Source organism: Vulpes vulpes, chromosome 16 (assembly GCF_048418805.1).
Source record: "Vulpes vulpes isolate BD-2025 chromosome 16, VulVul3, whole genome shotgun sequence".
Classification (NCBI taxonomy): domain Eukaryota; kingdom Metazoa; phylum Chordata; class Mammalia; order Carnivora; family Canidae; genus Vulpes; species Vulpes vulpes.
The window spans coordinates 90384967-90411270 of NC_132795.1; the positions used below are offsets into that span (position 1 = coordinate 90384967).

The following is a 26304-nucleotide window of genomic DNA, read 5'->3' on the forward strand; positions in this document are numbered from 1 at the left end:
TTAAATTGTACAGTTAGGGTGTTGATTTGAGACCTTTCTTGTTTTATATTTATAAATTTCCCCCTTAGTGCTGCTTTCACTGTTTCCCATAAGTTTTGGTATGTTGTGTTTTCATTTTTATTCATCTCTAAGTACATTTTAATTTCCCTAGTGATTTTTCTTTGATCTATTGGTTGCTTAAAAGAATGTTAATTTCTACAATTTTATAATTTTCCAGTTTGCCTTTTTTTTTTTTTTTTTTTATGATAGTCACAGAGAGAGAGAGAGAGAGGCACAGACATAGGCAGAGGGAGAAGCAGGCTCCATGCACCGGGAGCACGACGTGGGATTCGATCCCGGGTCTCCAGGATCGCGCCCTGGGTCAAAGGCAGGCGCCAAACCGCTGCGCCACCCAGGGATCCCCAGTTTGCCTTATTTTTAAATTTCTTTATTTATTGAGAGAGAAATAATTAACATGAGTTTTAAGTACATAATTTGATATTTGTATAGATTGTAAAATGATCACAGTAAATGAGAACTTTTCAGATTTACTTTTAGCAATTTTCAAATATATAATACAGTATTAACTACAGTCACTATGCTATATTTTATTTCCCCGTGACTTACAGTTAGAACCTTGTACCTTTTAACCATCTTCATTCACTTCACCACAACCCCACCCCCCACCTCTAGCAACCCCCAATTTGTTCTCTATATCTATGAGTTCATTTTTGTTTTTAGATTCTACATATAAGTGAGATCATACAGTATTTGTCTCTGATATATTTCACTTAGCACAATGCCCTGAAAGTCTATCCATATTGTCACAAATAGCAAGATTTTCTTATTATGCCTGAATACTATTCCGTTTCTTTATCCTTATCCATTCAGCTATTGATGGACACAGGTTGCTTCCATATCTTGGCTGTTGTAATAGGATTTGTCTGTCGAAAAGGTTGAATGAATATGAAGTGCATGTATCTTTTTGAATTAGTGTTTTCATTTCCTTCGGATTAATATTCAGAAGTGGAATCGCTGGATCATATGGTAGTTCTAATTTTTTGAGGAACCTCCACTGTTTGCTACAGTGGCTGCAACAATTTACATTCCCACCAACAGTGCACAAAGGTTCCCTTTTCTCCACACCCTTGCCAACACTGTTATCTTTTTGAGAATAGCCATTCTAACAGGTGTGATATCTCATGATAGTTTTGATTTGCACTTCCCTAATGATTAGTGATGTTGAATACCTTTTCATGTACTTGTTGGCTCTCTGTATGTCTTCTTCTGTTATTTATTTATTTTTAAAGATTTTATTTCTTTATTCATGAGAGACACAGAGAGAGAGAGAGGCAGAGACACAGGCAGAAGGAGAAGCAGGCCCCTTACCGTGAGCCTGATGCGGGACTTGATCCCAGGTCTCCAGGATCATGACCTGAGCTGAAGGCAGATGCTCAACTGCTGAGCCACCCACATGTGCTAATTCTGTCAGTTTTTGCTTCATACATTTTGATGTTATTGTTAGGTGCATAAGTATTTGTAATTGTTATACTTACTTGGTAGATTGAGCCTTTTTACATATAATGTCCTGTTTCTTTTAACTTCTTAAAATTTTAAATTCTAGGGGCACCTAGGTGGCTCAGTTGGTTAAGCATCTGCCTTTGGCTCGCGTCATGATCCTAGGGTCCTGGGATCAAGCCCCGCATCTGGCTCCCTGCTCTGTATGGAGCCTGCTTCTCCCTCTGTCGTTCCCTCTGCTTGTGCTCTTTCTGTGTTAAGTAAATTTTAAAAATCTTAAAAAAAATTTAAATTGTTTTGTCTGTTATTAGTATAGCCACTTGGGGTTTTGTTGTTTTTTGTTTGCTTTTGTAGAGTATAAGAGAGAAGGGGGGAAGGGAGAGGGAGAACCTTTTTTAAGATTTATTTTTATCGGGCAGCCCTGGCGGCTCAGCGATTTAGCGCTGCCTTCAGTCCTGGGCAGGATCCTGGATACCCAGGATCGAGTCCCACATCGGGCTCCTGCATGGAGCCTGCTTCTCCCTCTGCCTGTGTCTCTGCCTCTCATTCTGTGTCTCTCATGAATAGATAAATAAAATCTTAAAAAAAATTTTATTTATTTGGTGTGCACACCAAAGTGGGGGGAGGGGCAGAGGGAGAGAATCTCAAGCAGACTCCCTGGTCAAGACCCTGAGACCATGGCATGAACCAAAACTAAAAGACCATCACTCAACCAATGGAGTCAACCTAGGCACCCCAGAATTTAAGCAGGCTTCACACTCAGTGTAGAGCCTGATGTCGGGCTCAGATATGGGGCTCAGTCTCATGACTCTGAGATCATGACCTGAGCTGAAATCAAGAGTTGGACACTTAACTGAGCCACTCAAGCGCCCCTATAGGGTTTCTTTACACCACCCTTTCATGTTTGATCTATTTGTCTTTGGATCTCAAGTGAAATCCAAAACTAGACAAACTAGTTGGATCATGTTTGTATCTTTTCTGCCAATTGGTCTTCTGATTGAAGAGTTTAACCTATTTACATTGTAAGTAATTACTGATAAGGAGGGACTTATGTCTGTCATTTTTCTTTTTTTTTTTTTTTTTTTAAGGATTTACTTATTAGGGTGCCTGGGTGGCTGTTGGTTGAGCATCTGACTCCTGGTTTCCACTCAGGTCATGATCTCAGGGTGGTGAGATCAAGCCCCACATGGGGCTCCACACTCAGCAGGAGTCTGCTTGAGGACTTCCTCTCTCCCTCTGCTCTTCCCTCCCTCGTGCACATGCACTCTCTTTTTAAAAAATTGTGAGAGTGTTCACACCAGCAGGGGGAGAGGCAGAGGGAGGCAGCATCCTGGTGGATGTGTGGAGCTGGACCTGGGGCTGATCTCAGACCCTGAGGTCGTGACCTGAGCCAAAACCAAGAATCAGATACTTAACTGCCTGAGCCACCGAGGTGCCCCCATCTGTCATTTTTTAATAGGTCTTACATGTTTTTTTTGTCCACTTCCTGACTTGTCTTTTTTTTTTTTAATCCATTTAGAGAGAGTGTGAAAGGGGTGGGGCAGAGAGAGAGGGAGACAAGCAGGCTCCCTAACAGAGAGCTTGACATGGGGCTCAATCCCAGGACCCCGAGATCATGACCCCAGTGGAAACCAAGAGCTGGATGCTTATCGACTGAGCCACCCAGGCATGTGTCTTTTGTCTTTTTTTATGGTGAAATATTTAAATTCCTACCCTATTTTCTTTTGTGTATATTCTATAGCTATTTTCTTTGTGGTTACCATGGAGACATTTAACATCTTAAATTCATAACACTCTAACCTGAATTTATGCCAACTTAATTTCAGTAACACAAAAACCACTCCTTTACAGATCCCCACCTTTTTTTCATTGTCCTTTCATCTGCATGACCAATAATTTTTGACTGAATGTCAGATATCACGAATTTTAAGTTACTGAGTGCTGGATTTTATCACTTAAAGTTTTCAATTTTTTAAAAAGATTTTTTTAGAGAGTGTTAATGCATGGCGGGGGGTGTAGAGGGAGAACCCCATGCTGACTCCCCGCTGACTCCTCCCCAACTCAGGGTTCAATTCCATGATCCTAAGACTGAGACCTGCACTGAAATCAAGAGCTGGATGATTGACTAAACCACTTTGGGACCCTGAAGTTTTGCTCTGATACATAGCTATTTGGGATTAGTTTGATCCTTTAAAAAAAATCCTGTTATGGGGACACCTGGGTGGCTCAGTGGGTTGGGCGCCTGCCTTCAGCTCACGCTGTGATCCTGGGGTCCAGGATCAGGTCCCATGTCACGCTCCCTGCATGGAGCCTGCTTCTCCCTCTGCCTCATGAATAAATAAATCTTAAAAAAAAAAAAAGAAAACCTGTTATGAAGAGTCTAGAGAAGTCTTTATTGCAGAGCTCATTTAGCATGAATACTAAGGCAATAATAGCCTTCTGTAGGCTCTACTGAATTTTCCTGGTCCTTTGTAAACTTCGGCCTACTACCTTCCAGCAGTTGTTCCATGGACTCTAGAATTTTACCCCCCAGATAGAAAAATAAGTACTCAGCCAAGAACTCAAGACTATTCTTCCACACTACAAGCTTCCTTTTGTAGTATTTTGTCCAACTTCTAGCCACTTCAGTTATTCTGAATTTTGATCTTTATCTCAATTAACAAGATCACTGGAAAAATAATCTGTATATTCAAGGGCAAAAAATTCAAAGGGATCTACACTTGGACATGTTATAGTAAAAATGTCGAGAAAAACCTTAAACCAACAAGTGGACAACTTGAGCAAAATGCTAATTTCAAAATTTGCTTGTGATTTCCTCAGAAAAAGGTGAGCTCAAGAAAAATGCACCCAGCTATATTAAACTGCCTAATAACATACATACAAAACCTCAATATACATTGGTACAATTCACTGTTACGAGCTATACCTATCCACATCAGGTGTCACAACTTTGTCATGTTAAGGATAACCCTATCACTTTGCAATGATAGCTGCAACTTAATATCCACTGTCACAAGCCAGTTTTAGGTATTTCTCAAGGTAAAGTGGCATATTTAATATCGAATGTATTTAACCATTTAACACGTGTATGTTTCTCTTAGATTTGTTCCTGATGAAGTTTTTGAATGTTGTGTCCTTAATCACATTTCCCCTCTAAGTCCTATGATATCTGTTGCACAATTTTGCATATCATCATTTTTAGGAATGTCATTTACAGAATTTCAATGTGGCAAAATGCCAGTAATTGTTTAGACAAGGGTATATAATGGTTCATGCTAATTCTTTAAACTTTTTTAAGTATCTGAGATTTTTCATAATAAAAAGTTAATGGTTAGGAGTAAATAGCACTCAAGAGAATAAAAGCCAAGTGTGTAAAATCTTTGCATTAGGGCACAATACTATTCCATCTATTATTATTTTTTAAGACTTTATTTACTTGAGAGTGTGCACAAACGGGAGGAGCAGCAGAGGGAGAGGGAGAAGCAGGCTCCCTACTCAGTGGGGAGGCTAATCCCAGGGTCCTGGGATCATGACCTAAGCCCAAGGCAGATGCTTAATTGACACTCAGGTACCCCTCCCTTATTAAAAAAGCCCATCTTTTAATATTTAACAAGATATATTTCCCTTTATTTTAGAATTATATAACTATATAAAGATCTTTTTGAGTAATCTTATTTGGTCTCCCATTTCCTAAAATACAACTGGTTTAAGGCAGCCCGGGCAGCTCAGCAGTTTAGCACTGCTTTCAGCCCTGGGCGTGGTCCTGGAAACCTGGGATGAGTCCCACATCAGGCTCCCTGCATGGAGCCTGCTTCTCCCTCTGCCTGTGTCTCTGCCTCTCTCTGTGTCTCTCATGAATAAAATCTTAAAAACAAAACAAAACAAAACCCTACTCAAAGTGCTTAGTGGTTTAATACAGATCAAAACAAATTTAACAGAAAAAACGAGTAAGAAACCTGTCCTTTCAAGAGTTCCCTTTTAAAGAATTTTGTTATTGGAAAAAAAAAAATTTTGTTATTGGGACGCTTGGGTGGCTCAGCAGTTGAGCGTTTGCCTTTGGCTCAGGGCGTGATCCTGGAGTCCCAGGATCAAGTCCTGCATCGGGCTTCCTGTAGAGAGCCGGCTTCTCCCTCTGCCTGTCTCTGCATTTCTGTCTCATGAGTAAGTAAAAAATCTTTAAATTTTTTGTTATATAAACAATTTCTATTATTTAAACATAGCCTGTAAACCTTGTGCTGAGTAATGGTTAAATTCAAATATAAATCATTTGGGGCACCTGGGTGGCTCAGTTAGTTAAACATGTGCCTTTGGCTCACATCATGATTCCAGGGTCCTGGGATGGAGCCCCACATCACGCTCTCTTCTTAGCTGGAAGCCTGCTTCTCCCTCTCCCTACCCCTGCCCCCCTGCTTGTGTGCTCTAATAAAATTTCAAAAAACAACAAATATAAGTCATTTGGATTACAGTATTTTGACTTAAAAGTTTTTAGAATATACTTCATTATCCATTAAAATGAGAGTAAACTTAATTAAATTCTAGATAATCCAGAAATAGCCATCTAAACACACTAAGACTTACCATTTACCAAATTAGTTATTTTCAGTTAACTACATGTCAGACGCAATGGAACATTCTCCAGAAAAGATCACATACTGGGTCACAAATCAGGTCTTAACCAGTACCAAAAGACTGGGTTCATTCCCTGCATATTTTTGGACCACAATACTCTGAACTGGAACTCAATCACAAGAGAAAATTTGGAAAGAATTCAAATACATGGAGGCTAAAGAGCATCCTACTAAAGAATGGGTCAAGCAGGAAATTAAAGAATTTTACAAATTCATGGAAATGAAAACACAACTGTTCAAAACTTTGGGATACAGCAAAAGCAATCCTAAGGAGGGAAGTATATAGAGACCTATCTATAGGTCTCAAATATACAACCTAACCTTACACTTAAAGGAGCTGTACAAAGAACAGCAAGTAGAGCCTGAACCCAGCAGAAGAGAAAAGGGGCACCTGGGTAGCTCAGTGGTTGAGTGCCTGCCTTTGGCTCAGGTCGTGATCCCAGGGTCCTGGGATCAAATCCTGAATAGAGCTCCCCGCAGGGAGGCTGCTTCTCCCTCTGCTTATGTCTCTGCCTCTCTCATGTATAAATAAATTTTTTTAAAAAGAAGAGAATAAATATTAGAGCAGAAATCAATGAAATAGAAACCAAAAGAATACAACAGATCAACAAAACTAAGAGCTGGTTCTTTGAAAGAATTAAGATGGATAAACCCTTGGCCAGACTTATCAAAAAGAAAAAAGAAAGGACCCAAATAAATAAAATCATGAATGAAAAAGATCACAAGAAACACTGAAAAAATATAATTATATGAACATATTATGAGCAACTAAATGTCAACAAATTAGGCAATCTGGAAGAAATGGATGCATTCCTAGAGACCTATGAGCTACCAAAACTGAAACAAGAAGAAACAAAAAATCTGAACAGACCCATAACCAGCAAGGAAATTGAAGCAGTAATCAAAAATCTCCCAACAAGAGTCCATAGCCAGGTGGCTTGCCAGGGGAATTCAACCAAACATTTAAAGAATACCTATTTGATTGAAGCGGTTTCAAAAAATAGAAATGGAAGGAAAACTTCCAAACTTTCTATGAGGCCAGCATTACTTTGAAGTCAAAACCAGAGAAAGACCCTACCAAAAAGGAGAATTACAGAATAGCCCTGATGAATATGGATGCAAAAATTCTCACCAATACTAGCCAATAGGATCCAACAGTAAAGGATTATTCACCATGACCAAGTGGGACTTATTCCTGGGCTGCAAGGGTGGTTCAACATCAACATATCAATGTGATATACTACATTAATAAAAAAAAGGACAAAAACCATATAATCCTTTCCATAGATACAGAAAAAGCATTTGACAAAGTAAAGCATCCCATCTTGATTAAAACTCTTCACAGTAAAAAAAGAAAAAAGAAAAACTCTTCACAGTGTAGGGATAAAGAACATCTCAAATCATAAAACCATATACGAAAAGCCCATAGCAAATATTCTCAATGGGGAAAAACGGAGAGCTTTTCCCCCTAAGGTTAGGAACATACAGGGATGTCCACTCTCCCCACCATTGTTCAACATAGTACCAGAAGTCCTGGCCTCAGCAATCAGACAAAAGAAAAGGCATCCAAATCGGCAAAGAAGTCGAACTCTCATTCTTAGCAGATGACAGGATACTCTATATGGAAAACTCAAATGACTTCACCCTAAAATTGCTAGAACCCATATAGGAATTCAGCAATATGGTGGGATATAAAATTAATGCACAGAAATAAGTTGCATTTCTACACACTAATAATGAGATAAAAAAAGAGATTAAGGAGTTGATCCCATTTACAACTGCACCCAAAACCATGATATCTAGGAATAAACCTAATCAAAGAGGCAAAGACCTGTAACTATAGAACACTCATGAAAGAAATTGAGGAAGACATAAAGAAACGGAAAAATGTTCCCTGCTCGTGGACTGGAAGAATAATGTTAAAATGTCTACGCTGCCTAGAGGAATCTATACATTCAGTGCAATCAATCACTATCAAAATACAATCAACACAGAGCTGGAACAAATAATCCTAAAATTTGTATGGAACCACAAAACCCCAAATAGTCAAAGGAATGTTGAAAAAGAAACCCGAAATTGGTGGTAACACAATTCCAGAGTTCAAGCTGTTACAAAGCTGTAATTATCAAGACAGTCCAGTACTGACACAGAAACAAGACACAAAGATCAATGGAATAGCATAGAGAACCCAGAAATGGACCCTTAACTGAGTCCAGGAGATGTGGGCCAAGTGGTATCAGATTGTGTAAGCTCAATTTATGGTCCTCTTCAAAAGTCTGGCCTTTATCCAAAGCAGTTAATAGCCATGAAAACTTGTGCTTGACAAATTTTTAAAAATCACTAGAGTGTACAGAACTGCCTGGAAGGAAGCCAGAGCCAGGACAGAGACTAGTCTAGAAATTTTACATGATTCATGTCAATAGAGGATGCCTGGATCAGGACAGAGGCAAAGAGGTTCTAAGCTACTGAAATGACACACTAAGAATTCCCATGTACATGGCCAACATGCACATGAGAAAATACTCTGCATCACTTGCCATCAGGGAAATACAAATCAAAACCACAGGGATCCCTGGGTGGCGCAGCGGTTTGGCGCCTGCCTTTGGCCCAGGGCGCGATCCTGGAGACCCGGGATCGAATCCCACGTTGGGCTCCCGGTGCATGGAGCCTGCTTCTCCTTCTGCCTATGTCTCTGCCTCTCTCTCTCTCTCTCTGCGACTATCATAAAAAAAAAAAAAAAAAAAAAAAAAAAAACAAAAAAACAAAAAAAAAACCCCAAATCAAAACCACAATGAGATACCACCTCACACCAGTGAGAATAGGGAAAATTAACAAGGCAGGAAACCACAAATGTTGGAGAGGATGCGGAGAAAAGGGAACCCTCTTACACTGTTGGTGGGAATGTGAACTGGTGCAGCCACTCTGGAAAACTGTGTGGAGGTTCCTCAAAGAGTTAAAAATAGACCTGCCGTACGACCCAGCAATTGCACTGTTGGGGATTTACCCCAAAGATTCAGATGCAATGAAACGTCGGGACACCTGCACCCCGATGTTTCTAGCAGCAATGGCCACAATAGCCAAACTGTGGAAGGAGCCTCGTTGTCCATCGAAAGATGAATGGATAAAGAAGATGTGGTTTATGTATACAATGGAATATTACTCAGCAATTAGAAACTCAGCAATTAGAAATGGTGGGTAGAAATACCCACCATTTGCTTCAACGTGGATGGAACTGGAGGGTATTATGCTGAGTGAAATAAGTCAACCGGAGAAGGACAAACAGTGTATGTTCTCATTCATTTGGGGAATATAAATAATAGTGAAAGGGAATATAAAGGAAGGGAAAAGAATTGTTGGGAAATATCAGGAAGAGAGACAGAACATAAAGACTCCTAACTCTGGGAAACAAACTAGGGGTGGTGGAAGGGGAGGAGGGCGGGTGTAGGAGGGGAATGGGTGACGGGCACTGAGGCGGACACTTGACGGGATGAGCACTGGGTGTTTTTCTGTATGTTGGTAAATTGAACACCAATAAAAATTAATTAAAAAAAAAAAGAATCCCCATGTATAATATTTGCTACATAGATGCATATACTTTTATTTGCAAAAGGAATCCCAATTAACACAGTTAAAGTTATATTTTCAAAAAAAAGGACTAGGATGATAGGCTATAGGAAAAACTTCATTTTTCACTTAGTATCTTCCTGTAAACATTTTTTAAAATAAGATTTTATTGGGGTGCCTAAGTGTTTGGCTTCAGCTTGGGTCATGATCTCAGGGTCCTGGGATTGAGCCCATCAGGTTCTCTGCAAGGTGGGGAGTCTGCTTCTCCCTCTCCCTCTGTGCTCTAATAAATAATAAATCTTAAAAAAAAAAAAAAAAAAAAAGATTTATTTGAGATAGTGCCCATGCACACACACGAACTGGGGAGAGGGACAGAGGATCTTGAACAGACTCCCCACAGAGCTGGACACTGGGCTCAATCTCACAAGATAATGACCTGAGCCAAAGTCAAATGCTTAACAAACTGAGCCACCCCTCTATACTGTTAATTTTTAAAACAGCAGATATTATCATTTTGATATTTTTGTGTGAATGGGGATTTATCAGAGTGAGGCGCAGATTGGGTCATTTAAAAATTCTCAATACTTCCATAAGAAAAAGAAAAAACAACACCCCACAAAACTTAAAGAACTCAGGACTGAGACCCAAGAAAATCAACAGGCAAATGTGAATTCATTTTTTTTCTCTTCTTACACAGGTTTTTAAAGAATATCAGAAGTAACAGACTGTTGGGGGACAAGGGCCAATAAATTAATCTGCCTTTTGAAATCAAACATTTAATATTTTAATCAAGTTGTATCAATACAATTTTTCAAGCAAGTGCCAACTGGAAGACCAGGCCTAGAGATTCGTAAAGGAAACAAATCTTCCAAACAGCAAGAACACCAAGGTGATCTTCCACTCCAGATGCACTGTTAGTGGCCACAGCAGCACCAGTTGACCGGTGTTAATCCGATTACCGAGTATTTACCTGACAAGAAAAAAACTTGAGTTCCACAACTTGCAATGATAGAATTTTAATGATGAAAAAGGTTCTAGGGCAATTACCAAATCATCCCTATTTTTACAAGTGAGAAAAGACTGTAAAAGTATGAACTGTTATCACCTTGATTACAAGCAAAGTAGTATTCACCACCCTGCTCCTCTCCCTAAAACTCTTAAAAAATATATGCCTTTTTGACCCTGTAGGGAAATTCACAACCTATTTATACTTACCACATCATCAATTTTCAGAATGCTCCGGACGGTTTCAGTTGCTAGAGTCAGTGCACTGACTGAAACCAACAAAGGCTGGACAACCAGTTCCTCCAAAATGTTGGAAATACCACCCTGCCAAATAGCATAAGTTGCATTTAGTGTCTGTAATCACACATATCACCAACTACACTGTTACCAGTATGACTTGCCTTTCCAACCTAGTTTTCCTTTGCTCTAGTCAAAAGTCAATACTCTCTGCTAAGCCCTTCTGTATATTGTAGGTTGTATTTAACTAAAAATGTGGAAAAACTGAATTAATGCTAGATTTTCCTAGTCCTAACCCCAAAACAATTTCTAATTATCTTTAAATTACCCAGGCAAAAATTAGGTAGGTAATCTCATACTAATTAAAAATTGTGAGATCTGGGCAGCCTGGGTGGCTCTGAGGTTTTGCACCACCTTCAGCATAGGACCTGATCCTGGAGACCTGGGATCGAGCCCCACGTAAGGCTCCCTGCATAGAGCCTGCTTCTCCCTCTGCCTGTGTGTGTGTCTCTCATGAATGAATGAATGAATGAATGAATGAATGAATAAATAAAATCTTTAAAAAAAAAAAAAGTGAGATCTTTAATGCTCAAGTAATCCCTGAACCCCAATTCTGAATATAGTTAAGTCTGGTCTGTCCTGCCTTTGTACCTCTCTCAAATCCCATTTTTAAATTGTTACTGCCATTACCTTAGTCCACCTTCTCTCTGGATTATTGCATTATGTTATGGTGGCCATAATGGGCAACAACCATGCTTCCAGTCTTCCCTCCTTAAAATACTTTTTCATCATCTTAGCCTCTTGGTTAAAAAAACATCAGTAGGTCCCAACTACTGGAATAAAAACAAAACTCCCTCATAACTGCCCCAATACTCAAAGGCCTCCTCATTCTAGTTCTTCTGTGAGATTTCCAACCTTCAAGTCCACTATAATGCCAACATATAACCCTCTAGACAAAATGAGCCCTTTCACCTAAAACTTTTGCTTCTCCACCTGAAATTTCCTCATGCCCCCTATTAAAAGTTGCATTATCATAAAGCTTTCCCTAAGCAGGCAGTGCCTTTCCTTTCGAGTTCTAGATCACTTAAAAAATATTACCTTGGACTCTGTTATTTTCCATTATGTACTGTCTCTCTCTTCAATAAAAGTAGACATTAATAAAGCACTAATACAAAAGTGAAGGTTATTACGGCTGTGTTTACCTTACACAATTATACTAGGTTGCTGGCCACAACAACAGAACAGTTAATTATATTTATGTAGTGCTTATGCCAGGCAACTTTAGTAAGAGCCTTCTGGTTGGTAAAATATTTAATCCTAACAACAGGCCTTTGAAGGAACTATGAGTTGTCCCTTTTAACAACCAAGGAAACTGAAGCACAGACTTAAATAACTAAGAGTTACACAATCAATAAATAGCAGTGTTAATGAACAAATAATACTTTTCACTTAAGACATCATCTTCATTCTTATTCATCAGCATAAATTAATCTGCAATTCTCACATTTGGATCCAAGCTTTAAAAAAAAAAAAAGGGGGGGGGAGGGGCACCTGGGTGGTTCAGCATTTGAGAGTCGGCCTTTGGCTCAGGGAGTGATCCCAGGGTCCAGGGATTGAATCCCACATCAGGCCTTTCTGCAGGGAGCCTGCTTCTCCCTCTGCCTATGTCTCTGCCTCTCTTTTATAAGTCAATAAAATCTTAAAAAAAAAAAAAAAAGGTAGTAATCTCTACAGGGCGCCTGGGTGGTTCAGTCAGTTAAGCATCTGCCTTGGGCTCAGGTCATGATCCCAGGGTGCTGGGACCAGGTCTTGCAGTGGGCTCCTTGCTCAGCAGTGAGCCTGCTTCTCCCTCTCCCTCTGCTGGCTGCTGCTCCCCCAACTTGTACTCTTGTTAAATAATTTAAAAAAATAAAGTCATTTCTGCACCTAATATGGGGCTTGAACTCTCAACCTAGAGATCAAGAGTCATATGCTTTTCTGATAGAGCCAGCCAGGCACCTCTAAACCCAAGATTACTAAAAAAATAAAATAAAATAAAAAATTATTTTCTTTGAAAAAGTTCAGGGGGCAGGGGCAGAGGGAGAGAGAGAATCTCAAGCTAACTCCCCACTGAGAAGGGAACCCAACAAAGGTCTCGATCCCATCACCCTGAGATCATCACCTAAGCCAAAATCAAAAGTTGGATGCTTAATCAACATGGCTCCCTGGGGGAGCCACCCAGGCACCCCCTAAGATTATTTTTAATTAAATGCTTTTCACTCAGGAAACCCTTTGGGTCTCCTCCTTTTTGGGAGCTCTGTACTCTATCATTCAATAAACTTTACTATCAACTCAGTAAACCTTGCTTTGCTGTCCACCAAAAAAGAGCCAAAAACCAAAAAACCCACATCACCTTTTCATTTGACAGACATTTATGAAGCTTTTAATGTTTTAATCAACATTTTCTGCAATAATTAAGAATTCAATTATTACCTTTCGGACATTTATGCCGGTAGTTTTTTCTCCTTGGGCATGTCGGTTTCTTAGTTCTGTTACTGTAGAAATGGGATTCAGGCCAGCATTTTCAGCTAGTGTAGATGGAATGACTTCCATAGCATCTGCAAAAGCACGAACGCAGTAGGATTCCATGCCACTCAATGTTCGTGAATATTCAGTTAACCGCAGGGCCAATTCTATCTCTGGAGCACCACCTCCTGCAATAAGAGCTCTGAAATTCACAAATACATTTTTAGTTTATTTTATCTAACAGGAAGCTATGTCTAATAACTTACTACTTCTACCTTAAAAATAGTCAAAATATAGAAACGTCAATGTTCAAAATGGTAATCGGTAACTTTTATTACCTCTTCTTCACTAAACAGCGAATAACACATAGGGCATCATGAATAGAGCGCTCAGCTTCTTCAATCACCAATTTGTTAGATCCACGAACAACAATTGTAACTGTTTTTCCGGGGCTTGTACAGCCTGTAATCTTTAGTAAACAAATTCCAAATTAGGTATTTAAAATGAGGGTTAAAACAAACAAAACCCCCAAGTAAATAAAAGCTTTATTACAAACTTTACCTTAAGCAGTTTGCCAGAACCATTTAAATTGACCTCCTCAGCTAACTCAGCTGATCCCAGCATATCAGCAGTGAATTGGTCAATATGAGCAACTGGCTTGGTTCCAATTGTCTGGGAAAAATATCAAACCCACAGATTAATATAAGAATTGATTATTGGATATTCTCAAACAGGTGCTAGGAATATTTTACCTTACAAATGAATTCAATGTCTTCTCTTTCAATATCCTTAACTACCATAATCTTCATCTTGTTCAGGAAATGTAATGCAAGATCACTAAGAGCATCTCTAAAATACAAAAATCGGTGATTAATGTCATTGCTAAATTTAAAAAAACTGCTATTCAACTGCTTTTTAAGCCTTCTGTCATGTTACTGTTTAAATGAAGAATAACTCAAAGTATTTGTGAAGGAATATGCTTTATATGTTGGTTTACCAAGTTTATATGCTCTAAACTTTGAACGTTTCCAATGGATAATATTCAAATGGACCCCGGCAACACTATTTGTAAAAGACACAAAAATTGTCAGTTTTTTTTTTTTTTAAGGATTTTATTTATTCATGAGAAACACAGAGAGAGAGGCAGAGACAGAAGCAGGCTCCATGTAGGGAGCCCGATGTGGGACTCGATCCCAGGTCTCCAGGATCATGCCCTGGGCTGCAGGTGGTGCTAAATCGCTGAGCCACCCAGGCTGCCCAAATTGTCATAGTTTTTAATACTAAACTAGTATATCTTTAATAGTTAAAACTTTATCCATACTTCATGAATTTAGAAGTATGATTAATTCAAAACACTACAAATTTATGCTTTCTCACAAATTATCTGGAACAAACCTCTGGAAAACCTGTGACATTGGAGGGGGTGAATATTACGATCTCTGTTTTATAGATAAGCTACCTAAAATTTGAGAACAGCTACTTAAGGTCACTACCTATGCTATGACTTGGTAGAACAGGTAATCTAATCCTTCATCAAGGCGTCCTGTTTGTCAAGGTTTCTTTTTTTTGGTCAAGGTTTCTATATAGAATGATCACCCATAGTACTTTCTGGCATAACACTATTAATAAAGCACAAGGGAGGGATCCCTGGGTGGCGCAGCGGTTTGGCGCCTGCCTTTGGCCCAGGGCGCGATCCTGGAGACCCGGGATCGAATCCCACATCGGGCTCCCTGTGTATGGAGCCTGCTCTCCCTCTGCCTGTGTCTCTCTCTCTCTGTGTGACTATCATAAAAATAATAATAATAATAATAAAGCACAAGGGAATGTGTCTACTTACTTGAAGAAAACAAAGAAAAAAAAAGATCAATTCTCAATTCAAACTTCGGAAAATTCAATCTATGAATGATTTACATTCCCTTCAAAGAACTTCTAAATTTCAAGGCAAGCAATTTCATGGGTGTTTAAATAAAAGCCTCTCTCAGGTAGTTAAATTCTAGACCAAACTAACCTTTTAAAAAACAAAGCATTCCATTTGCTTGATATTTAGGATCTTGGTCTAGAAAGAATATACTGTTGACCCTGGAACAACATGTAGGGGGATCACCTCCCTCTCTCCAGTCAAAAATATGCATACATTTTGACTTCCCCAAAACTAATAACCTGTTGACCGAAGTCTTACTGATAACACAGTTAACCAATATTTTGTATGTTGTGTGTATTATATGCTCTATTTTATAATAAAACTAAAGAAAGGAAAACATTAAGAAAACCACGAGGAGAGGCGCCTGCCTGGCTGGCTGAGTTGGAAGAATAAATCGACTCTTGATCTCAGGGTCATGAGTTCCAGCCCAATGTTGGATATAAAGATTACTTAAATAAATAAAACTTAAACCACGAGGAAAATACATTTATAGTACTGTTGAAAATATCCACATAAAGTGGACCCACACAGTTCAAACCTGAGTTGCTCAAAGGTCAACTGTATATCCCACACATTTAAATTATCACAATGGGAAGAGAACTCACTTTAAGAGGATTCATCAGAATACAGAATACAGTCTCAAAATGTAGATTCATTCTATATTTCTAGTGATTTACCCACTCCAAATGTTTCCTAAGAAATTGCTAGAGGATCCAAAATAAATGGTCATTAAAAGGTGAACAAAATAAATAGCCCCTTACCTCAGGATAGACTTCTGTATGAGGAGGACATTACATCCTGTTTTTTTAATTTGCTTCACTAAATTGAGGATATAGGCTCTCTCCTCCCGAAGCACTCGATCCATCTGGACATAGTCAGAAACTACAATTTGATTATCCATCTGTTGAAAAAAAAAAAAAAGATATTAATAAATTGCATTGTAAGAGTTTTTAAGTGAAAAGGACATTTAAAGAAAATATTACGTATCACGTAAATCCAACCAAAATACCTAATAATAAACTATACAGACATACACAGAAAAGATCTAAGAGGATGAACACACACCAACCTTAACTCGGGTCTTTAACATTCATCTATACACCCTGTTGTCTTGATTATATTTTTTGCAATTACATTTTTGGTAATTGTAAAATGATTATCCTATTTCCTGACTATGTCAATTTTCTTCATACAATTATACGCATCACTGAAGTAATTTCAGTTGCACCCTTTTAACTCTATGGCTTGTTATAAAAACTGGTATGCCGAAAGGAGGTACCAGGGAAAAATTAATCAAAGGTGTATAAAAGAACATTAATTTTTCAAATGGTTGAACTTTTGGGAAACATGAATCAACAGGAAACCTGTTTCCCAAAATGACGTAAGAAAAGAGCAATTCTTAGTGAAGTGACAAGATAAGCCACTCCCTTTTGGAAATAGCATTTATGATTAAAAGATAAGAAAATACCTTTAAAAACATTTCTTTAAAGTATAAATAGTAAGCTGTTTTCAAGTTTCATTTGTGCAAAAGTAAGATTAGAGATCTGCCTGCTGCTATAGGATGGGTGGAGATTTTTCAGAAACCTACAAAGAATCTGGAAATCCACTTACACTCTTACAGAGTTTTTTATTTTTTCATACACAGTACCCCTATTGTTATTTGCCTTCACCTATGATGTCAATGCTCAATTTCAACAATAGCCAATTGAAGGTATAGATCTGTCCTGTCTGGTATCCAACAATTTCTATTTTTGCCTCAATCTTACTATTTCCTTTTGAAATCTATGGTTTTTATCACTATTAACAGTATTTTATTTTTATAATAATAAACAAAGGTCTGAGCTATTAGAACATCACACACATTACAAGGAACCAGTTTCATTTGGTTTTACTTACATCCGTTTTGGGAGCAGATAAGCAAAACTGAATAAGCCCAATCTTAGCCTTTTCAACTCTAGTTATGCCAGAATTTGCCACCTTCTGAGTAAGTACCAGCCCTTCTACCAGCTCACAGTCATCAATTGTCCCACTAAGAAAAAAGGAAACAAGCAGTAGACAGTTAAGAGGGTAGAAATCTGAGATTAAGAGATGCCAACAGATTAAAAATCACCAGTCCGATAAAAATGTGAGCCTCCCATGTATTATTTCCCCAATTCCTGAACTTGTTTGATCATACTTGAAGATGGCCTTGCCATCATAATGAAATAAACAAATTCCTGAGATTTTTACATTAATACCAGTTCTTAAATTAATTTTTATTAAAATTATAATTAGAAATGCTTACCCAAGTTTCTTAACTATTTTAATGTCTCTAAGATCTACACTAGTAGCCGTGGCTGGGTCAATAACTTTCATCACTGCATTTACACTCATTGGAGAAAGCAGACTTGAATACTGAGACACAACCTAGAATTAAAAATAATAAAATCAGCCTCACAACAGAAAAAGTCCTAGTTCTTTAACGACAAACATCTTCAAGAAGTAATCACTTTTTTTGGGTGGCAGGGGGAGAGTGGGACAACACGAGACAACATTCCCTATGAACTGTCTTTTCCACTCTAAGTCATCAGTCACCAAGGGCACAAAATATGGAAGTTTGTTTTCCTATTTTATTAACATACTAGATGGACCTACCTAGATTACTCATAATTCCATAGTAAATACAAAAATCAAATCATACATAGATGTTTCTTATCTAAAATGAATTTGTGACCAAATGCTATAGATGTCCACCCTTAATACTGAGGGGCTAATAAAAATAACTACTGGCTAATACTTACTAAGCTCTTAGTGTGGTCTTAGCTCTTTACGTTTATATACTCCTTCAATCTTTAAGATTTCATTAATTCATGAGAGACACAGAGAGGCAGAGACACAGGCCGAGGGAGAAGCAGGCTCCTCGCAGGGAGCCTGATGTGGGACCCGATCCCAGGACCCCAGGATCACACCCTAAGCCAAAGGCAGACGCTCAACCTAGGCGTCCCCTCCTTCAATCTTGATGAAGAAATTCAAAGAGTCACAAGTTTAGTCAAGTGATGAACCTAGCACTAAACCCAAGCAGTCTAGGCTCTATGACCAATGCTTGTTAACCTCACTATTCTGTCTATATAAGATCTGGGGAAATTAAAAACATGTATGTCACTAACACTATCTAGCTCTCCACCTAACACTGGAAGAACATGAATGTTCAATACAATACTGATGAGAAAAATGGGAGGGGGGGGGGGGCACAGGACATGATAGAAAACAAAAAACATGAAGTATGCAAGAAATTAAAAAAAAAAAATCAATGCTTTAAATTTGAAAACGAAGAAAACAGCATTATTACTTAAGACGGACCGTGGGCAAACCTGTTCTGGGTTCCAATCTTTGCTTATCCCTTACTGACAGATCTTGGATCATTCATTCATTTATTTTTTAAGATTTTATTTATTTATTTATTCATCGAGTCAGAGAGAGAGAGAGAGGCAGAGACACAGGCAGAGGGAGAAGCAGGCATCATACAGAGAGCCTGATGTGAGACTCGATCCAGGATCTCCAGGATCACGCCCTGGGCTGCAGGCGGCGCTAAACCGCTGCGCCACCGGGGCTGCCCTTGGATTAGTTATTTAATTTCACTAGATCTATTTTCCCATCTATAAAATGATGATAGTTTATTTGAAAGCCTTGAAAGAGCAAATCTGACCTGAACTAATTCAATTATATAAATAACTCCAGTAACGTAGACACTCCATACCTAACCTTTATAAACTATAGTAGGGCAGCCCCAGTGGTTCAGTGGTTTGGCGCCGCCTTTAGCCCAGGGTGGGATCCTGGAGACCCGGGATTGAGTCCCATGTCTCCCATGTCGGGCTCCCTGCATGGAGCCTGTTTCTCTGCCTCGCCTGCTTCTCCCTCTGCCTGTGTCTCTGCCCCCCTCTCTCTCATGAATGGATGAATAAAATCTTAAAAAACAAACAAACAAACAAACAAAACTGTATAGTATCAAAAAAATCACAACTGAAGAGTTACAAATCTTAACAAACTTTAAAAAGTAACTATACAATGATCCCTTAAGCACTGGTCTCACCTTTGAGTTCAAGGAAGTGGTAGCACTATTTAATAAAGTTTCTCTGTCACTCAGTTCCACAGGTCGAGACATGTCAGTCAAGATTTCTATACCCTTTTCTAAAGCCTTCTGGAATGACTCAGAAATGATGGTTGGATGAATCCCTGTTGTTAAAAGTTGGTTATTATAACAGATAAACTTCACTTATTATTCTATTTCTTAAAATGTGTTGTTCATTATAATTTAAGAGTATTAATTTTTAAATGATCTAAATTAACTTATGCTTCCGTTATAAATATAACAATCCGAACAACCTTCGCTGCATCATGGCTAATATTTTATTTCCATTAATTTGGAATAATCAATTCTTCACTCGTGGTATTAAGGTGAAAACAATTTTTTTTACTTTTTCAAAACACGACAAATCTAGGTAAGAAATAAAATAAGTGACTAGAGAGTCTCTACTATGATTAAGCATTATTTACCGGAAGAACCCATACTACCTCTCCCAAATCACCCATCTCATCTAGAGCCGAAGATTAGTACCACCACCACAATTTATTTTAGAAAAGCAAAATTCTATTAAGTTCCATTTAAAATGAAGCCTGGTTAAAAAAAAAAAAAATCTTACTCCTATGATAAACACAGCAAAATGCAACCTAAAAATTCCTAATAAAATTAGAAAATTAGTTATTCCAAATTAAGTATCAAATCTATTACTTAATAGTTTTTTTTTGCCTTTATTTGTAATAAAACATATCATGTCTCCTACCTACCTTTCTGAAGAAGCTTGGTACAAGAATCTAAGAGAGAGCCAGCAATGATGACCACTGATGTGGTGCCATCTCCTGCTTCTATATCTTGTGCCTTAGACAGCTCGACCAGCTAAGTCAACAGAACATGCTAAGTTACTCAATGAGAAATGTGAAGACCCAATAACATCTAACTGAAATATAGAATGACCTTCGTATGAGTGTCAAAAACAATTTGATTATCAACCCTGTATGATTTAATTCTTGATTTCTCAGGTTTATTTCTGAGTTTTATTTTAAAATGATGATTAATATATTTGTGACACACAAAATTCTGCTCATATACTCCCTATAAGAATCTATGATATGATTTCAAGTTCAGACTATGGGTTTTAAATCTTTTCTTCCCAGAAGTTCCTCTCAGAAAGTGTATATGTTATACCATAGGTACCCTGTAGACTTAGAAGCTAAATAATGGGGCATTCTAGGAGACAAGTGTCAGTTTGGAGTCCTTTGGAAGTTTATCGGAATTGACCCTGTATAAGCATAATCTGATTCATTTCAAAAATCATCTTGACATAATCAAACATAACTTTTCAATAGAAATTTCTTTTTGCAGATATGGTGACTTCTCACTTGACCCTAGGGTCATCATTACACTTAGTTGAATTGGTTAATTGTTTTTTTGTTGTTGTTGTTTTTAATAAATCTTACTGTTTATGTTTGACACATGATTTGTTTTTTGCACACAATTAAGACTACATTGCTCTTTTCCAATACCCCCGAACTAATAACTTTTGCCATTTCATGTTTTTTCTCCAACTATATATATATATCACATTCCTATGGACAAGGAAATTCATGTATTACAACCTCGCTCTGAATAACATAATGTTAGACACACAATGTATCCTATAAACATTCCTGTTTAACATAGAAAAAAAGAATTTACAATGGTTAAATTATAGAATGTGATAAAATAAAACAAATTTATTTACAAATATTAAACCAATAATACTTAAAAAAGAAAAAACCTTATGTAAAATTGTACTTACCATTCTGGCTGCTGGATGTAACACTTGCATTTGTTTAAGAATGGTAGCACCATCATTTGTAATGGTCACATCGCCTTTTCCATCTTGAATCTGCAAAATTTCGTTTTTTTAAATAAAAGCTGCATTTCAAAAATTTTATTTTCTTTACCCAGTACTATGACACCCTAAAAGTTCTACTAACTTTAAAGCTTCTTAGTAAAGATGTTAATTTATGTTTGCATAGCTTACAGTTGTGCTTCATTTCCAATTCTCTTCCCTTACATTAGTATAGTGACGTAAGAACACACAGCAACAGTCTAATTTTACAACTGAAAATACTTGGCTTTACTCTATTTTTTTATTGTTTGAAAGTGAAAGAAATCTAGACATATACAACATAGAGCAGAAATAATACTATGAAGAATTACTAGTACTCCTGGGTTCAGATCCATAAGAAATGATTACCATGGATCTCCAAAAAAGACTGCACCATGAACGTAGTGAATACAAATCTTACAAACACAGTAATCTGTGTCTTAGTATTTTCAACAAAGGCTATACAGCATTACTAGCAAGGATGGATTTTAAAATATCCAGAGGGAATAATGATCTGTATATCATCCAGACAATCTTTCATATTGTTTATCTCTCCTTTTGGATGTTAATTAGCACTGAATTTGAGGGTATATTTATCAAGTGACTGGAATGCTCTGGAATGTTTTATGTTGCCAGTCAACCACACTAGAAGAACAAGTCAAATTCTACAGACCAATGTAGGGTCACAGTTATTTCAATAAGGAACAATTAACTCAAGCGCTTAGAGCTATAGCCTTACTCTATTTTCCATGTAATACAACAGGTAACTACTTTTGTGAATGTAATTCGTATAAAAAGCATTAAACAAAATACAAATTATACTGGAGTCCTGCTCACCCCAAAGCAATCTATTCTTCCAAACTCTCAAAGTACCTTTCTAACACTTTTTAAGCAGCACATCTTAACCCTTATTGAGATTCTGCAGTGTGGACAATAGGATTTTAATACATAATTATAATTCAGCTTTTTACCATTTTATCCATTCCTTTTGGTCCAAGGCTTGTTCTAATAGCATCAGCAACAGCTGTAAACAGAGGGAAAAAAATCAAGATGCTTAAAGCAAAGTGTTTCTCTTCTCAAATGATCATTTGTCCTTATCAGGATATGATATACAAACATTTACTGTGTCCATTAAAAAAAAATTCATTATTTATTAAGAATATACTGGAAACAATGATTTATTCTTTTTTGATTGTAGGACACTTCACCTTTTGTTGTTAAAGTCACTAAACATAACACTGGCGCCCTGCCTACCGCAGAATCATTTTTGAGGATTTACCTAACCCTCCTCTAGTATCAAAATAAGCACTATGACCTCTGGATGAAGGCTGTATTTTTCTCCATTCCTTAAAAGAACATAAGCAGCAACAGGGGAGGCAAGACTTCTTAATATACTATGTATAATTCCACTTATTTGTCTATTCTGTCTCCCCTAATTATAGATTGAATCTTTGAAGGCAAAGTTTTTTGTCCACCAATGTGAAGCTCGTATAAAGATGGCCCACAGTAAAACATCCTTTGCCATCTTCTACCTTGCCACCAAATAAGCCCAAACAAAAACCCCAAACCTTTACCCAAACCAAAATCTAGGTTTTAATCATCATCAGTACATTATAAAACACCTCCGGATACACAGTCTACCCTTCCAACGTTACATGTTCTTATTAATGCTCCCTAAGAGTGTTTATTAGTCCACTTAAGGGAAATTAGATTTGATGAACACTCAAGTCAAATCCCCTTTTGAGAAGCCCAGGACAAATAATTAGGCCTTCCCCTTCCTAAGATACCACCTCACTCAATATACACAGGGCTGAGATTGTGCCCTAATCACTGTAGACTCCACAACCAGCATCATACTCCCCCTCCCTTTATTGTGTGAATAATAAAGATCTTAAGAAAATGAAAGTATTTGCTATAATTAAAAATTATTTTCCACTTAATTATTTCATAATTTTGGGCTTCTATTCCTAATTAACCAGGCAATATTATGCTTTCAGGCGATTTTAGTGGACCCACACGGCCCAGGTTCTACAAGCAGACCAACTCACTTTAAGATTGCCCTCACATTCGTCTACATGAAGTTAGGACAACGCACCCTAACCAAAAAATAGAAAAGGATTTTAGACTGATTACATCTCCAAAGGTGTCTGATTGTGTATCATTCTGTGTGGCACACAGTAGGGTCTGTTACAGGACCCATGCCGAACAGTACCAGAACTAGTATTTTCTGTGTGTCTATACGGTTTTTACATGATCAACCAATTTGGGGAGATGAGGGGGGGGGAAAGCACCATTTTGAGGTAACATTTAAATAAAAAACTGGCTCCCTGAATTAAACCAAAACTACACCTAAACGAAAGCAACTTTTCTTGACCAAGTTGGCTAGGTTTTGTCTGATTTGGAAAAGATTAGTTGTGCCCCTGAGTTCTCACTGAAAAGGTCATGTTCACAGATCATTCATTCACCCGACCTCCTCTCACAGGCCCTTCCGAAGCATTTCGCCCCATCCTGCCCTCCCCATCTCACTTCTCGCATCTTCATGCGCTTTATTCTCTAACTGTAATGAAACTGGATTATAAGGCTCAATAAGCATCAGGTAAGATCTCTAGGCCTTTGTTCTCATTTTTCCTTCCAGACTCTTCTGTCTCAAATCAACTATACTTAATTCTCACAACTCTTTAAAAAAAAAAAAAAAAAAAAAAAAGGTCAGCCCAGGTGGCTCAGCGGTTTAGCACCGCCTTCCGCCCAGGGCGTGACCCCGGGGTCCCGGGATCGAGTCCCACGTCGTGCTCCCTGCATGGGGCCTGCTTCTCCCTCTGCCTGTGTCTCTGCCTCTCTCTCTCTCGGTCCCTCATGAAATAAAAATCTTTAAAAAAAAAAAAAAAAAAAGCGAGAGAACACCTTCCCCAATTTTAGGAGTGAGGAAACGTTAGCCAGAGGTCGAAGGTCACAGAGCCACGAAGCAACGGTCACAGAGAACGGTAGCTCGGGTCTTCATCTCCATCATACTCCGACCTAGTCTGCAGAACAACGAAGCGCCAACGCGCCGTCCACACTTCCAGGCCGGCGGGGGCCCGGCTGCACACGCACCCTGCGCGGAAAAGCACAGGTGGCTTCCCGGGAGCTCCAGCCGGCAGCGAGGCCTCCCCCACAGCCCAGGACAAAGGGCGCCGCCCAACCGAGGCGCCAGCCCCCTTTTCATTAGTCGAGCCGGGAGCTTCTTTACGTGGTATCCTTGTAAGAACACCTGAAACCTAAACTGCATTTTGCAAAAGACGCTCTCGCAGGGGAACTAACGACAGCGCTGCCGCGGCAGGTGCCCAGGCCCGCCGTCTCCGGCAGCCCGAGGAACCGCCGAGGGCGAAAGGCTGCGGGCGTCAGGGCCCGGGCCCGGACCGGGCGGCGCCGGCGACCCCGACAGAGCGCAGCAAAGCTCGCTGCGGACCATCCCGGCAAACAGGAGGCGCGTTGGCCACCCAAGTCCGGGGCCGCAGCGCAAAGCTCGGCCCGCACGGCCTCGGGCCAGACGCCGCGAGCGGTACCTTTGGCCGCGGAGATGTTGCTGAAGCGGATCTGCGCCGGCTTGTCGCGATCCTGGTAGGCGGTTTTGCTGCGGCCGCCGGCGCCTGCGGCGGGCGCCCCGCTCCGCGGAGCCGCGTTCTCGGGCATGGCCAACTCGGCGGGGTCTGCGCGGGCCTGGGAGGGACGGATGGACCCGGATTCCTGCCGGCCGCCGACGGACGGAAGGCACCCGCCGCCTTCACGAAGCTTCCAGAAAGCGGCGCGGGCGCCGGGAGGAGGCGGAGGCGGGGAGGGGGCCTGCCGGGCGGCGTCGCGCCGACGTGACGTATCGGGCTGCCCGCCGCGCGCCGGGGCACGGGGACGGGGACGGGGCCGGAGCCGGGGCGGTGGCTTTGTGTCCCGGGAGTGCTGGCCGCGGGCCCGGGGGTGCAGGCGCGATGGGGAAGGGGAGGCGGGGGGCCCCTGCGAGGCAGGCCGGACACCCCGCGATTTTACAGGCGGGCGTTGGGCACCCACCTCGCGCGCTGCCCGGGCCTCCGCGGGCCGCGAGGTCCTTCGGTTAACGCGACGCGCCCGAGCCACGCACGCGGAGCCCAAGCCTTTCGGGCCAGTTACGATCGTTTAGTTGTTCTGTGCCGGGGGCATGGCTAAAACCTTGGGACTCTGTATCTCCTTTAACCTTCACGATAAGTCCATGAAGTGGGCGCCCCTCCCCGCCCCCCCGGATCTGATAACGAAACACCAAGCCCGGGGTCAGCCTGGAAGTAGATTGAAACCGTATATTCCATGGAGAGCAACGGCTCCCAGGTCATGAGTTAAACCGCCGGGCTCCCGTTAACGCTGTTTTTATCAGGGAAGTTCCTAAAGCAGGGATGCCTGGGATATACGGTCAAGGACGGTTGTTGCAAAGCCCTTAACCCTGTGAGCGCTAGGGGCTTTGACACACCTTGAGGAGATTAGCCCTAGAAGGTGAACCTTCCCAAGTGCTCTCTGGTCCACGTGCCTTTGATGCTGGCTGTTTTTATTTGTTATGTTTTTGTTTTTACCTGGGTGGCTCAGTGGTTGAGCGTCCGCCTTTGCCTCAGGTCCTGATGCTTCGGTCCTGGGATCCAGTCCTGCATTGGGCTCCCCGTGGGGAGCCTGCTTCTCCCTCTGCCCGTGTCTCTGCCTCTCTGTGTCTCTCATGAATAAATAAATACAATAAAATAAATAATAAAAAAATAAAAAGCTTTATTTATTTTAGAGAGAGAGAGAGGCTGTCTGTGAGAGCGAGCAGAGGGAAGGTCAGAGGGAGAGGGAGAGAATCTCTAGCAGAGGCCCTGCTGAGTGCAGAGCCCGTAGGAGGCTGCGTCTTATGACCTGTGAGATCATGACCCAAGTGGAAACCAAGCTGATTTCGCTTTTAGAAAGAACCAGACTTCTATGATGTAGCTCATAAGTACCCTATAATTACTTGTTAAGACAACTGATGTGCAACAATGAATATAGCATTTAT

At 39.9% G+C, this 26304-nt stretch overlaps 1 protein-coding gene across 1 annotated transcript; it reads right to left on the reverse strand.

The window, feature by feature from the left end:
- Nucleotides 1-9698: 9698 nt before the first annotated feature.
- Nucleotides 9699-25126, reverse strand: CCT4 (chaperonin containing TCP1 subunit 4). The gene is made up of 14 exons (XM_025992705.2): nucleotides 24830-25126; nucleotides 22259-22311; nucleotides 21213-21302; nucleotides 20182-20290; nucleotides 19427-19569; nucleotides 17642-17763; nucleotides 17254-17386; nucleotides 16119-16258; nucleotides 14189-14285; nucleotides 13998-14108; nucleotides 13775-13905; nucleotides 13404-13638; nucleotides 10905-11018; nucleotides 9699-10659 (listed from the first exon to the last, which is right to left on the reverse strand). The coding sequence occupies exons 1-14, from the start codon at nucleotides 24954-24956 to the stop codon at nucleotides 10645-10647; spliced, it is 1620 nt and encodes a 539-aa protein (XP_025848490.1). The 5' UTR covers nucleotides 24957-25126; the 3' UTR covers nucleotides 9699-10644.
- Nucleotides 25127-26304: the final 1178 nt, after the last annotated feature.